Raw genomic sequence first — 15,347 nt, forward strand, 5'->3', positions numbered from 1 at the left:
GAGGATTGAGGCTTGAGAGTCAAAATTAATCACAATGATTTGTAAAGGGAAAGTGAAAATTAGAAGGGTGTGATCTCCAAATCCTCGCATAAGTGGAAAGTCACAAGTAAAAAATACAGAAGTTAGTGGAAGCAAATCACATTAATTAAAATCAAAATTCCATTAAATATTAAAAAAAAAGTTGGCATTTTTAATTTCAAATCAAAAGCTCTCCAAACTTGGAAAGTCACCATCTTCCACCGTCTCCTTGTAACTTTCTTACACGAGAGGATAGCCAAAACCTCTCTCTCTTCCCCTTTCATTGTCTAAATATAAACAAAGTATATATATATCTTTGCCCAATTTTGATGCTCACCCATTTCCTCATACTCATCTTTTCCTCTCCATTGATACAAAAAAATCGGTTCTTTAGACAAGTATATATATATAAGAATATATCCAACAGAATCAATAGAGTAATTGCGAGAGAGCAAAGAAGGAGCATAAAAAAGGAGGGCCCTTTTGCCCTCTCTTCTTATCATGGGCTCCTCTTAGATCTTAAAATCTCTCGTATTCCCGGCTGGGTTGTTTCTATTTGGTAAATTTATTGTCAAAAAAGGTTAGTCTTTGTAGTTTTTGCTGTATGATATCCGGGTTTTGGATTTTTCACTCGTTTGTTGTTGATTTTGGTCTCTCTCTCCATCTCTTTGATTTTCAGGAATCCTGGATTGTGGGTCGATCGGAATTTGATCAGTGAATAGTCCTGTTGTATTGAATCCAGGATTGTCCATTCTCGTATATATATATATAAATATCTAAGCTTTGTTTGATTCCTTTTACGAGGTACAATTCCCTTTGATTAATCTACATTATGGGGTTCATAGCTGGATGCTCTCTCTGGATATGATATTGAATACTATATTGTTTGAATTATCAGGACCAGGAATATTGGATTGTTCTTTCTTCTGTTTGATTATAATTTTGTCCTATTATATAGATCCATTTATACTGGTCTTGTAGATAAGAACGAACATAAGTTTCTGATAAGATGATTATGGTTATGTTAGTTTTTTATGTTAGCCTATTCTGGTCTTGATGGTTGGGAATTCTTTTGATGGAATTTATTTTCTTTCCTGTGTTTCAAAGGATGGAAATGGAGCTTGGGAAGCTGTTTATTGGTGGTGTATCTTGGGACACAAATGAAGACCGGCTGAGAGAGTATTTTCAAAATTTTGGGGAAGTTTTGGAGGCTGTGATTATGAAGGATCGGGCCACAGGCCGTGGCCGTGGCTTTGGATTTGTTGTTTTTGCTGATCCTACTGTCGCGGAGAGAGTTGTTATGGCAAAGCACTTAATAGACGGTAGAGCGGTAAGTTTGTTTATCTGTAATCCTTTTCATGCTTCAAATTTAGATGGACACTGCAAACAATAGACCATTATTCCATAATTTAGGCCAGAGAGTTTATTACATTCACCTATCAAGAAAATAAGCTTTGGAGCTGTATAAAATGATACTAAACCAACAGATCTTTGACTTGCACTCTAGCACTTAAGCAAAGCTTGCATTGTCTGTCTTGTTTTCTACTTAGTCGTTGAATTCTTATTTAACATATTTAAATCATTGTCAAGTAAGACAACTCATATACTCTAGGAGCTCCTGAGAAATAGATGACTGAAGTGTCAAAAATCATCAAAGCGCTTTCGCTGGCAACTTTAATTGCCTTTATTTAACTCAGTTGGTGACGCTAAGGTGCATCCTCTGCTGTTTTAGCAGAACTTTTGGATGTGACAAACAGAAGAATTTATTTAGAGTCCACTTTGCAATTATCTGGCTTTTCATTCTCAGGTAGAGGCAAAAAAGGCTGTTCCTAGAGATTACCAGAACAACCTGAATAGAAACAATAACAGCATTCACGGGTCACCTGGTCCTGTCCGCACAAAGAAGATATTTGTGGGAGGTTTAGCGTCCACAGTCACAGAGAATGACTTTAAGAAGTACTTTGATCAGTTTGGGACGATTAAAGATGTTGTAGTGATGTATGATCAAAACACTCAAAGGCCGAGAGGATTTGGATTCATTACTTATGATTCAGAGGGAGCAGTGGATAGGGTATTGTACAAAACTTTCCATGAACTCAATGGAAAGATGGTTGAGGTCAAGCGCGCTGTTCCTAAAGAACTTTCTCCAGGGCCAAGCCGGAGCCCTCTAAGTGGAAACAACTATGGTCTTGGGCCTCTTGGCAGATTCAGTAGCTCCTTTAATGGTTACACTCAAGGATACAATCCAAGTCCCATTGGAGGATATGGAGCTAGAATTGATGGTAGATTTAGTCCAGTTACCGTTGGTCGGGGTGGGTTTACTCCATTTGGTCTCAGTAATGGAATGGGACTAAATTTTGAGCCAGCTTTAGGTGCAAGCTATGGGCAAAGTGCAAACCATAACTCTAACCTCAACTTTGGAAGACTAAACAGCTTCAGTAGTCCCATTGGGAATAATGGGGGCAATGAAGGAAATAATTCTATGCTGAATTTAACAGGTCGAACTTTGTGGGGAGACGGTGATTTTAGTTATTCTACAAGCTCTGCAAATTCTACTAGAGCGGGCTCTGGCATTGGGAATTCCGCGATGGGTTCTATTGACAGTATTGGAACACTTTGGGAATCTTCTCTTAATTCAGCACCTAGTGGAGGTGCTGGTTCAGCCTATAGTAGTGGCAGTCTAGGTTATCCCAATGGAGATGTCAGCATTGGTTCAGGAGGAGCACATCATGGAAAGAATGGTTCAGCACCTGGTGGAGGTGCTGGTTCAGCCTATAGGGGTTTCAGTCTAGGTTATGGCAATGGACATGTCAGCATTGGTTCAGGAGGAGCACATTATGGAAAGAACAGTGGGACAAGTGTTGCACCAGCATCATCTCATGCTGGAAGGAATGGTGGTTATGATGGAGTGTATGCCGACCATTATGACAATGGTTCATTTTATGGGGGTTCCACTTGGCAATCCTCACCTTCAGTGCTCGAAAGAACTGGCTCTTTCGGTTTTGGGCATGGAAGTGTAGTTTCTGATGTAATGACTAAGAATTCTGCTGGATATGTTGGTGGTTATGGTGTTGCAAATAGACAATCACAGAGAGGTAAGATGCCTTCTCTTTTCTATGCTTCTCATTATTGCTTGTCATTTCCAAAATAAGTCCTTGACTATTTTATATAAGGACCACATATACAGCCTTTTGAAGCTATTTCCGTATTGCTAATCCTTATAAATGTAAAGAATGTGAACCTTGGATTTCCCCCGTAAATTTGCAATTTATTTGACACTGATTTTTTCTATACATACACATTGCTTTTGGCTCTTGGTTAAATATCCAATGAAGTCCTCTGTTATTAAACACCAATGGCTTATCCAACTCTACGATGTCATTCATCTAACTGGTAGACATGTTCATTACCATTGCCACATTCTCAGTCATTTCTGGATTTGGTGCCCTGCCAATTGAATGCTAACTTAAAACAGATTAGTGTGGCAATGAAATGCTTCTTTCTTGTAAGCAAATAATCTATGAATGTTTCTTTGTCGTCCTTACACGTTGGTTGATGTTGTTTGTCTCCAGGTATTGCTGCCTAGTAAGACAATGGCGTGGATTTGAAAAACGTTATCGTAGCTCGAAGTGCTTGGTAAAGCTGAATTTCATACATTTTCCTCGTTGAGATAATTCAGGTTATATGAAAATACCATTAGAGTTTATCCATTGATGAAGTTCATATGTTTTGAAGAATTTATCATAGAGAGCAACTACATTTGAATTCAATGTAAGGTTGAGCAGTTGAGCTTTGAGGTTTTTTTTCTTGTTTATTTTTTCCTTCCCTTTTCTACGTTCGTTCTTGAGGATTTTAGTATGGTGTAAAATTGGATATTGTGGGGTATACGAGAACAATTGTATTATGCATATCTGCCGGCTCGGCAACAACATTAAGAGATCAGACCTTTTTTCTGGTTTATTTGATATTTCGATTTATATCGTTCTTTTGGCTCTGATAACTAGCAAAGTTGCTGGATTTTTTTTCCAGGTTTGATGTCTACTCTCCTTCATTGGTTTTATTTATTTTTATTTTTTTTTAACTCTACAAGATAGTTGGATAGTTTGCTTGATGAGATACTTTGAAGGGATTCTCATCTCTGAAATCCCAAGTAAAAACTTCCTGTAAGTCACATATGTCCTTTACCCAACTTCTTCCCTTTTTATAAAATTTCTCTGTCGAGTATTCTGTTAACTGGAAAGCTTTCTGGTTCTTTTCTTCTCAATCTTTAATTTTTTTGGAGTCAGAAACAGGTTTTGATGTAACACTGTTTGCATTTTATAATTTGTTGGCTTGCCGCAATATGAAACTCGGACGAGAGCTCCCGCAGTAGAAGTAGAAGTCACTACAATGACTATCACATACATCAAGTTATCACATACATCAAGTACTCAAGTCTGTGATTAAAATTGCAATGACTTTTAATACACGGACCATTAACCCTATGAAACTTGTTCTCGTACAGTGTAAATATTGTAAACCTAGAAATGCTTGTTCAGTATGATTTTATTACTCAAGGACATTGATGATGAAAGAGTGGCATTGAGGGGGAAAGCACAAGTTAAAGCTTGTCCCACCTAAATTCTGAGACTACTGATGTGGTTGAACTTGAGGCACAAGGAGGCAGATACATACAGACTTGGAATGAGTTTCAGTCACTGTTTATATCTGCATCAATCCCATTCATTACCAGAATCTCTCAATTCCTTGAATGTGTGGCCATTTTTGCCTCTTATCCAAAATGTACATACTGATAGGTCCTCTACAAGCTTTGGAGTCACTTTCACCTGGCACTATCTCCTTCAACTTCCAAATATAGGCATACACAGTCCATTCTCTTGTTGATGTTGAGATAATTTCAAGACAATACTACTCATCTGGTTTGCTCAACCATCATTATCAACCATGGGATTCACCCGTAGTTTAACGAATATCATGCCGTTCAGTAAAAATACCATAATCCATGGGTAAAAATATCAGGAGATTCATGTTATTGTAAATACCATTGAAGCATATCTCAACATTGCCAAGCAAAAATATTAACTCCATTACTATAGCTCCATAGAGGGTAACTTCACCCAGAAAACATAGGTGTGATATGGAAAAGTTCATAAATTTTGTTGAGAAATTTGGTGTTCTAAAATCCCGGCGAAGGCGAAGTCGTTGCAACACTTTCGCTATTGTTTACATGTTATATACTCTAAATACATGCCTGGTGCTGAAATGGATGCCAATATTTTATGCTTCTTCGATGTATTACCTATCCAAAGCATCACCAGCCCTCCTTCAACAACCGTTCTTTTTCGAGGATGTAGAGTCCTTCTTTATACTTTTGGCTCTCTTCATAAGCTTTCTCCTATCCACATTGGTATACATAAAAGAAGTTAGGGAAGAGGAAAATTCATGCAATCTGAAACGCGCTGATGTAGGCTATAAACTAAACTCTCAAGTTGTTTGGTTCAATAATTACTGACAAAGGTACTTACAAATTATCGGACATGATAGTCAGTCTTTTTATTTTCTGGTAACACAATGCACTCACCATACTTTAACATGCCATGTTGCAATAATCATTCAATCAACCACACTTAGAAAAAACAAAGCAACACACTTCCAACTATGCCTTTTTTTTTACTTGCTTCAATCAGAATGCACTCTGCATCAGTTATCTCGTCGAGGAGTACTAGTTCAATTGTTACACACATACGAAAATAGAAATTCAATAGGGTCTTAGCCACATTTTATCACATAGATTAGGCAATCTATCTGCATATTGACTATAAATGAGTAAGACATGGTGAGTTCAGATAGAAATATCCAATCCATCAATGTATAGGAAGTTAGGAACACCAACTCATGAAAAATACAGCACAGTAGAATAATCTCGGACTCACATATCGCCAACCCAGGATCTGCTGGCAAGAGCTACAATAAATGTCATTCACAGTATGCAATCCGCTCATAAGGTATCTCTCTTCAGGTGGCCCCAGAGATATGTTAACCCTGAAAATTTAAGCGAAACTCCAATAAACTGTTCACTACAAGGAAACTTAGCTGATAAAAGACCGTCCAAAAACAAAAACATAGATCACATAATAATGAGCAGAGGGCATGCTTAAATAGGTCTACGTAACGTAATCTTTTGGCGCCATTACAGATACGAAAACATACATAGATAGCAATGCAGTGAATTCAGATCATCTTATTACCAAGACATGGTGAAAATGTATTACCGGATCTGAACCGTGTCCAATAGCAACTCTGTAGTTAACCAAACAAACCACTCTGCATAATTTACATATAATTATTACACATTAGAAACTAAGGGACTACTTTTGAACTCCAACTTGTCCCTGCACCATCAAGTTTCTCACACGGAACATGCATAAACCAGCTCATCTTGTTCAGTTTTGTTATCAGATGCCAACATCAATAATACCACTAATTCAATTCTTAATAAAACAAAACATACAGTTCCCATTTCAATAATCACTTCAAGAACTAACATGTGAACAGTGAATCAGCAGATCGAGATCTCTGAATCAGATTCCCAATCATTGGCCAAACCCTAACAATGGTTACTTCCATCCATGCATGCAAATACCAATTTGTTTAATCACAGACACATATGTATGGGTTCCACGATAGCATTATGTATCCAAATCATCTTTAAACTCTAAAGCATCAAGAGACCATTGCAACTAATAATTCTCAAACCAAATAGAATCAGATTTCACCCGATCGATCTTCATTTGAAAATCCAATGCCTACCATGTAAATTGAGAGAAACAAAAGGCTTAAAGCAAATAACTTTTTTTTTTCTTTTTTAATAAAAAAATATAAGTTAAACATTGAAATGAATGGAATTGAGGAGAGAGGAGAAATGGAGGCATACACAGTCCGGAAGAGGTAAGCTTTGCCATAGCGGCCCTGGAAGTTCTTAGAAACGATGTTGTCGTGGGAAGCGGAATCCACCTTGCAACACCTGCACTTAAAGATCTTGGGTCCGCTCAGTGTCTCAATATACAGCCTCCCCATTCCGCTCCCACCTGAATATTGTTGCCTTCGCGACTTCTGATTCTAATTCTCACTTGGGTTGAATTCGATTAGATTAGATTTGCTTAATACTGATCAACTGAATGAGATTCTCGTCTCGTTTCGAGGTTGGTAGGTACAGTGAAATTCCCGTTGGGTTGTGTTTTGTCATGAACTTGGGGTTATTTTCTGTTGATGGTAGGCTCCTGTGGGCTTTTCAACCCACTCAATTTGACCGCATGCGCGATTCATTGATTAATTAATTAATTTCCAGGGAAACCGAAATTACACTAATTGAAGAATTCAATGAGAATCAAATTTTGTATGGTAATTCTTTAGTACCCAGAAAAGGTCATTTACATAAGCTACTCAGCCATTATCTGCCTTACAAGTAAAAACAACAAATGTAAAGAAGTTTAACACTTGGAGAAGAAGAAAAGTGGTAGAACTTCTGAATGTCAAGATGAACAACACCCAGCTTTTTTGGGCCGAGTATCTGCTTCTTGGGTTCCGTCTCCTTGTAAAACTACAGTCTTTCCACTCCCCATCAATGGAGCATCCTGCTTCTTGAGTTCTTGAGATAGCATTACTTTCCGACTTAAAATATTGAATATCTCTTTAACCACCGTCTGAAAGGCCGCAACCACATTGGAGGAATCCAGAGCTGAAGTTTCCATGAAAAATAAACCCTGTGCCTCCGCCAAGTCCTTGCCTTCTGCTGTTGTCACCTCCCTCGCATCCTTGAGATCAGACTTGTTGCCAACAAGTATTGTTACGACATTCATGTCAGAGTGACCTGTCAGAGAGCAAACTTGCACTAATTAACATTGGTTCATCATGCTTAACAACATGGATGAAAGGTTTTGTTAAGGCCATTGAGGCACACAGAGAACCAATCAGTATATTTATCAAAAAAGAGTAGAACCAAGGAACCACCAGCAGGATCCTATAACGACATCTATTGCACTCAATAGGTTGTATAATACAAAACTTGATCCACTGCAAATTGCAGTATTAACATTAACATGTATCAGAGTTTTTATGGGTTGCCATGTGAGGTGTTGGTATATTAGGGCCTACAGCAGGAAAAATCAGAGTGAATCTTGTGGACTAAAGAATGCCACCTACTAACGTATTATATTAGAACTGCTGAGTTTCTAGTGAGGCCTCAATCTATGGCAAGTACCATACTCCAATTGCAAAACATTGTCAGGCAAACATGTTTTCTCACGTGAAAAAAAGCAATCAAAATGGAACTAAACGCCTAGTTTGCAATCATAAAAACTTACTCTGAAGCTCATTAAGCCATCTGCCAATGCTGTCAAAGGTCTGGCGTCTAGTAATGTCATATACCAGAAGAGCTCCAACCGCACCTCGGTAATATGCAGATGTGACAGCCCTAAACCGCTCCTGACCAGCTGTATCCCAGATTTGAGCTTTAATTTCTTTACCATTGATATCCATTTTCTGGGTTTGGAACTCTACCCCTATAGTGGACTTGGAATTGGGATAGAATTCATTTCTTGCAAACCTCGCGAGCAAATTCGATTTCCCGACAGCTGAATCACCAATCAAAACAATCTTGAATAGGTAATCTTCAGTTTTTTCATCCTCAGAATAGAAGGCCATCTTCACCCTTCAAACAATTGACAACCTATAGAACCATATTAACAATGACTAGCCTGCTGGATTTTCAAGGGACTTGCATGCAAACCAAGAACGGCACCTCTTCACCTATCCAAACACGGAAAAAAAAATTATAATATATGAGAAGCAAGGCAATTGAAAGAAACTTGAAATGCAGGGAAAGTATACAGAGGAGAAATGCCACAAAAAAGCAATTGCTGTATAACGAAATCTGAGAAAACACCAACCTTTTGATGATTTAGTGGGGGTGGGCTAAGAGAATCACGTAAGTTCTACTCCACCCTATGCTTTTGCCCACTAGTGTAATTATTTCCTACACTTTTCACTGCAACATTCCAATGAGGACCTCAAAATGCCACAGCTTTAAGGTTCCTGCACTGCCAAGAAAGCATCAGAATCTGAAAAATCTCATATTGAAGAGTATGAAGTATCTTTCTGCTTAATCTACAGGGTTATAAATAATGAACATAAATATTTAATGAGTCAGATAGTTCATAATAATGTGGGAAGACAACTTGAAGAAAAAAGTGTGTAAGAGCAGGGTATAATTAACATCAGAAAGATTGTAATATCGACAACTATAGCTTTATGTACAAATTTAAGCTTCCTGCAAACTCATAAGCCAAAGCCTTCTCTCCTTGTACAGGGAAAAAACAAAACCTTCGTCTGTTGCATCATAATTCATCCCATTGTGCCTGGGTTACAAACAATCATCCCTGCAAATTGGTAATGCAGACAAATTTGTATCGTGAACGTTCAAAATTTTTAGTTCAAAATGAAGTACAAGTGCCATATACAAAAAATTAGCTCTACAATCTTCTGAGATCAAACTGTTTGAGCTCTGAAGATATTAAAAAATGAGCATATCAATTTGGCATTTTGGCTAGTAACCTCAACATCGCAGCACACAATGAAACTTCTGAGGACTATTCCCAAGACTACGAGGCAGTTATTGCCAGCAGAAAACATCAAAAACGTAAATTTGGGTATCAATTAATGATTAAATTTGAAATAGATAATACTAAATAAGAGATATTACAGCATTGCCTATACATCAGAACAGAGAACCCCACAAATAAAATTCATATACGCTTTAGTTAAGAACCCTAAATTCTCTCAAGCAACTTAAGTAACGGCATACAAATAAATATTAAGAAATCAACACAACATTAAAAAGAGGGGAAAAAAGGAACAAAAACCCAGATAGATCAAAGGCGAGAAGAGATATGATTATATTGTTAGACGTACCGGTTATCGCCTAAAGACTCCCTTTGTGTCTCTGGTTTGCGATCGAATCAGAGGCGAAAATGAAACCGTTGAAGAAAAAATGGATCTGGTACCCAGAAATGAAGTTGCCTCCACAATGCCTCTGCATATGAAAGGAAAAATCGATGCAACTTCGTTGAACACTACCCGCTTTCTCTTTCTCTGTCCGTTTGTCTGTGGGAATCCAATGGTCAAAGCGTTTACGATTCGAGGAGAGGGAAGATGTTCGAGAGACAGAGAGCACGTAATTCACAGTTCCTTAAGCTGTTAAAGCCTGCAGTTAATGGGCTAAGCCCAAATGTTCTAAATGCTAGTCTCAGGCCCAAACTACCATATTATAGTGGCTAGTCTCACTATCTCAGGCCCAAGCTACCTTATTATGGTTAATTATAAACTAAAATGATTATTTAGCATATGAAATTGTGATTTTAGATTCTTAGATAGTTAGATTATCATTAAAAAATGTGATTTTGTAATTGTCCACTCTAGAAAACAAAAAAGGATTAGGGTTGGGGGAGTTTTTGGGAATGACCCACTTGGGTGATAGTCTAATTTGTGAATCTTTTTGGGGTCGAACCAAATATACTCGGGAGGTCTTGAATTCGATTCTCATTACGAGCAATATCCTTTGTGGTCACGTATTGGGTTTTGGCCTAACTTATTATGTCGTCAAGTAGGAAACTTTTATACACGTTGGCCTTGATGGATTTGCTTTAGTTCCATATCAAATGTCCTAAAGACAAACTTATATGATATCATTGTCGGTTAGAAAAAAGTTCGTGGGAGTGCTTTCAATGAGGGAGAGGGAGAAGGAGGGCGTACATATGATGAATGAATACAGGAAACTTAATGCGCAACATTCAAATCATAATTTATGATGAGCAGCTACCAAACCAGAATGCAATAAACACATACTTCATTTGTCAATTCACTATTTAACGCATGGCAGAGGCATGTTGAGGCCTTCAAGCTAGGTTACATTTGTTCCTGTTTATATGGATATGGCAATGATATCATCACTCACTTCAAAGGTTCGGTGTAGATGAAGAGAAAAAAAAGACTAAGATTACAAGCGCCCAACCCATTGAGAACCAATTGGGCCTTATTCACAAGCACATAGATTGATCCAATTGGGCCATTAGCCCATTGGGCTAAACAACTATTGGTTTCAGACAGAATATTTGAATTGGGCTTGTGGTTAAGTTTGGCACAACTGCACAATAGACATCGATGATCTATTACATCATCATTTATCGCTGTCATGTATTATGCTCCCACCATTGCTCAGTTTGCTGGATTTGCCTCAAAGAAGACGGCTTTCTTGTTCAGATTTCATGGCAGCTGGAGATGCATATAAATAGGATTGTATGTCATGTGTGAAGCAAAATGTGGAGCAATGCAGTGAACAAAGCCAGTCATCTTCACTGATTCTGTGTGCATTTTCATAATATCAAACACCATTTAACAAGACTCAAACTGTTATATCTTGTGCAGTAATTAGTATCACCCAGGAGCATGCTTGGGTAATACCAAACTGTTCGGCAGGGCTTGTCATGGAGAGGATCGGACAAGGCTTGAAACAGGCTTTCCGAGCAAACTCGGATTACTGGGTTCACCATGGATTGTTACTAAAGAGGACTTGGACTAGGAATAGCCGCTGTGGCCAACTGGGTTTCCAATCTGATTGTGAGTTAAGACATTTAGAACTGGCAGGTTGACTGTCCAAAACAAACACCTGCTACGCCAGCTAATACACAACTAATAACGACAAAGGAAAAGAAAAAAAAAGGAAAGGAAAGATCCTTGTGTTTAATTGTTTCTGGCTCTGGATAAGTGAGCAGGGAAGATCTTCATTATAGTACAAAAAAAATAAAACCCAAATCAGTGGTGGAACCTGTTGGTGAGACCTTACAGCTGTATAGTAGAACAGATGGGGCTATGGCAGCCAAAACCCAACAGCAAATGAGCCACGCTTGTTAAAACCACCGACAACCAAAGCAATGGGCCTACCGACCATGGTGTCAATTATAAGACTTCAGCACCCTTTATTCATCCCTCCCAAAAACAACCCAACTTTTTTCCATTGCTTTCTGTTTGGAAGCTGAGAAAATATTGGGTGTGACAGGATTAAAAAACTAAAATTTGAACCTAAAAGGATCAAGTCTGAGTGACGAATGCCTCTCCTTAACCTTTTCTTTTTCTCCATATTTTCTGCCATTGAGTCCTATCTGTTTGGGTTTTCAAATTCTCAACCTAGGCGTGAAGAATCATATTTTCCTGGGAAAAACCATGATCACTTGCAATCAAGCTTCAAAATGCTCTTCAAAGTTACAAAGACTAATGCTTTTGAGTAGTAGGCATCAATCTCCATCTTCATTAACTTTAAACATACAATCAAGTCAATATTTTTGGACATAATTTGTGTCACCTAAACAAAACATAAGGAATATAACCCAAATTTCATCAAACCCAGAAGAATCCCACAGCCAAACAACTAGCAATTCCACCACACAGAGAGAACCCCAAAAAACCTAACAGAAGAATCATACATCTATCAAGTCAGTCTTCTGATCAACAGCCTCTCCTAATCTATTCAAATACTACACTAAATTTCTCCCCAAATTACTAAACACCACACTATACAAAATCAACAAGGCACTCCCTATATACATCAACAACAAAATTACTAACAATGTATATAGTTACCGTTTACTATATCTCTACGGGCTGGATGAGCATCCCTCTTGCCTTGGCTCTCTCAGATACCCAAGAAGCTTTTCCGCCTGTAAAACCAATATTAACTATATCAATACAGACAACATGATAAGAAATTCACAATATTCAGCTAAAAAGACTGCATTTTGTAGTATCAATTAAGCGCGATTGAACGGTAATTAAGCTAATAATCCACTGACCTTATGCTCGGCTTTGGCACTTCCAGTCTGCGACAGAGCAACAAGAGGAGGGATCCCACCTTCCCTTACCAGCAACCCTCGATTTCTAACATTATCAGCACATAATTGCAACAGAGTTAACAGAGCAAACTCCTTCCCCTTCACAGAACCGTCTTCGATGGCCTCAACAAGCGCCGGAATCCCTCCTTCCTCTACAATTGCCTCTTTACCCTCCTCAATCGCTGCCAGACTGCTCAGCACCACCATGGCCTTCTCCGACATTCCTGTCCCTTGCTCTGCTACAAGACCAACCAGAGGCTTCACGGCCCCTGCAATCACTGCTCTCTCCTTATTAGGCTTGATCGAGCACAATTTGTAGAGCGTAGTCAGGGCGTCTTTCTTCCCTCTGCTTGATCCGTTCAGAAGAAGGGACACTAATGGAGGTATTGCTCCGCAGATACCGATTGAACTCTTGTTCTCTTCCACCAGAGCGAGACTAAGCAGGGCACAAGCTGCGTTCTGCTTCGAGGTTTCTGTTCCGGTTTTGAGTACATAAACCAAAGACTTTACGGCTCCGGCGTCGGTGATTAGCTTCTTGTTCACTTCGTGGAGCGAGAGGTTCAATAGAGCGGTGACTGCGTGCTCTTGCGTCCACGGATCGCTGCACCGGAGGAGCGGAATCAGAGCAGGAATCGCACCGGATTCACCTATCAAAGCGCGGTTATCAGACCGGTTCTTCGCTAAAAGTCTCAGCTTGGCCGCAGCGGAGCGCTTTATAGCCACAGAAGGTGACTGGAGTCCGTCCACGCAGATCTTCACCGTCGGTTGGAGATCTTCCGGCGAAATGCTCTCAATTATTTCAGTCGAGAAATTCTCTCTCTGCAGAAACCCTGTGCACGGCTCCAAATCCGACTCAACATCATTACTTGACCCGCTTACAACGCTTTCCGGCGAGGGCACGCTCGCGAGTCGCCTCAACTCACCCGAAATATCACTGCTACAAGCTGAAAAGTCACTGAAGGCTTGAGAAATGTCCAAAAATTCCTCTTCCTCCTCCGCCGACTTCACTGGCTCGTTGTTCCGAGTGGCGAGCTCCCCAAGTCTCATGTCGATAACCGAATCGGTCAGGTTCTCCGACACCCATGCCGATTTCTCCCGGACAGAGCTTGTGAAGGAGCAGCTGTGGTCGTCCTGGTATAGACAAGAGCGAATCGTACGCATGGACCGGCCAATATTCCGATGAATTTTGGTAGTAGAGCTTGCAGGTCCATAATAGTTTCGGGTCAAAGGGAAGCGATTGGAACCCAGATGTGAATGAGAAAGCGATTCTTCGAGAGAAACCATCTTTCAGAAATCAAAGGAAGCAATTTTTATCAGTAAAGAAAGTGTTTTTCCGTCTGTTTCCCGAGAATTTAAGAGAGTGGCATTTTTAGAGAAACAGAGGAGTGGAGTAGATAGCTTTTTAAAACTGGCTTTGCTTTTGCCTTGTCTGGTGGCTTTGGTATCTGGGTGAAGATAGGATCACAGGAGGGCTGAAATTTGGATGTGACAGTCAGGAACAAAAACAGGGTCATTCTTGGCCTTATCTCACCGACTGTCAGGTAGGTCCATGTGGAGACGCACGATTGGTTGCTGAGATCAACGGTGCTCGTAGAATGTCCCAAAGATTCTAAAGCATCTTGTGGTTCGTAGCAAATCTATTATTTTGGCTAATAAATTGAACATAAAATTAAATTAATAATGGTTTAGGTTGCTCTCATTTCGCTCCCAATTATTATGAGAATCGTTTTAGCTTTATTTTCCTCTGATTACTAAGATGTTTAGTCATCAAGTTATCTCTTGCTTGCTCATAAATTGAGCAGAAGTTCGGAAAATTAACCTATTCAATAATATTTGGATCTACATTTATTTTTTAACTCTCCGAAACATTTTGTCGTTTACTATGTAATTCCTTAACAATGGCGAGACTTGTATTAACTAATCAAACAATTAAATACACATATATTACATTAGAAACTGTTGAACTCTTGGCAGACAACAGGATTGGGATTGTCCATATGTAGGACTACTATATATTTTGGAGAAATAACCAAACCTACAACATCTTGCCTAGCCACATTAGAAGATTCTGTATTTAAATACTATATTAATTACATGGATTATTAATTAGCTGCGATGGATTTATTTATGAGGAAAACGTATAAACATATATATGTGTGTGTATATATATATGTATGTGTATATATATATGTGTGTGTTTGCATAATCTGTTTGGTGAACTGTCCTGTCTTATTATATGTTTGCATAATCAATAACATTTTTTTTTTCTTCCGAAAATGATAATTTTATATAAAAGTTGGACGATTAATTTAGAAGGTAAACCAATTAAGGTAGTGTGTCATCAATGTTTACTTACACGTAATGGAAGATCTTACTTCTAAGATAACC

General features: G+C 38.8%; 4 protein-coding genes across 6 annotated transcripts; 1 reads left to right on the plus strand and 3 right to left on the minus strand.

The window, feature by feature from the left end:
- Nucleotides 1-234: 234 nt before the first annotated feature.
- LOC120006352 (heterogeneous nuclear ribonucleoprotein 1-like) lies at nucleotides 235-4,004 on the plus strand. The gene is made up of 5 exons (XM_038856368.1): nucleotides 235-598; nucleotides 698-822; nucleotides 1,126-1,348; nucleotides 1,826-3,113; nucleotides 3,591-4,004. The coding sequence occupies exons 3-5, from the start codon at nucleotides 1,127-1,129 to the stop codon at nucleotides 3,602-3,604; spliced, it is 1,524 nt and encodes a 507-aa protein (XP_038712296.1). The 5' UTR covers nucleotides 235-598; nucleotides 698-822; nucleotide 1,126; the 3' UTR covers nucleotides 3,605-4,004.
- A 1,066-nt stretch (nucleotides 4,005-5,070) lies between these two features.
- LOC120006351 (putative yippee-like protein Os10g0369500) lies at nucleotides 5,071-7,253 on the minus strand. Its single transcript, XM_038856367.1, has 3 exons — nucleotides 6,953-7,253; nucleotides 5,952-6,060; nucleotides 5,071-5,413 (listed from the first exon to the last, which is right to left on the minus strand). The coding sequence occupies exons 1-3, from the start codon at nucleotides 7,093-7,095 to the stop codon at nucleotides 5,330-5,332; spliced, it is 336 nt and encodes a 111-aa protein (XP_038712295.1). The 5' UTR covers nucleotides 7,096-7,253; the 3' UTR covers nucleotides 5,071-5,329.
- Nucleotides 7,254-7,391: 138 nt separating this feature from the next.
- Nucleotides 7,392-10,226, minus strand: LOC120005561 (ras-related protein RABA5a-like). Of its 3 annotated transcripts, XM_038855261.1 has the most exons (5): nucleotides 9,988-10,225; nucleotides 9,400-9,455; nucleotides 8,967-9,111; nucleotides 8,382-8,826; nucleotides 7,392-7,888 (listed from the first exon to the last, which is right to left on the minus strand). In XM_038855261.1, exons 4-5 carry the CDS (start codon nucleotides 8,719-8,721, stop codon nucleotides 7,551-7,553), a joined length of 678 nt encoding a protein of 225 aa, XP_038711189.1. In that variant the 5' UTR covers nucleotides 8,722-8,826; nucleotides 8,967-9,111; nucleotides 9,400-9,455; nucleotides 9,988-10,225; the 3' UTR covers nucleotides 7,392-7,550. The 3 variants fall into 3 exon arrangements, with proteins under 3 accessions (XP_038711189.1, XP_038711190.1, XP_038711188.1); XM_038855262.1 differs by lacking the exon at nucleotides 9,400-9,455 and having other exon boundaries at nucleotides 8,382-8,820; nucleotides 9,988-10,226; XM_038855260.1 differs by lacking the exon at nucleotides 9,400-9,455.
- A 2,123-nt stretch (nucleotides 10,227-12,349) lies between these two features.
- LOC120005560 (U-box domain-containing protein 4-like) lies at nucleotides 12,350-14,365 on the minus strand. The gene is made up of 2 exons (XM_038855259.1): nucleotides 12,921-14,365; nucleotides 12,350-12,788 (listed from the first exon to the last, which is right to left on the minus strand). The coding sequence occupies exons 1-2, from the start codon at nucleotides 14,241-14,243 to the stop codon at nucleotides 12,726-12,728; spliced, it is 1,386 nt and encodes a 461-aa protein (XP_038711187.1). The 5' UTR covers nucleotides 14,244-14,365; the 3' UTR covers nucleotides 12,350-12,725.
- Between the last annotated feature and the right edge of the window lie 982 nt (nucleotides 14,366-15,347).

The sequence above is a fragment of the Tripterygium wilfordii genome, chromosome 9 (genome assembly GCF_013401445.1).
Source record: "Tripterygium wilfordii isolate XIE 37 chromosome 9, ASM1340144v1, whole genome shotgun sequence".
NCBI lineage: Eukaryota > Viridiplantae > Streptophyta > Magnoliopsida > Celastrales > Celastraceae > Tripterygium > Tripterygium wilfordii.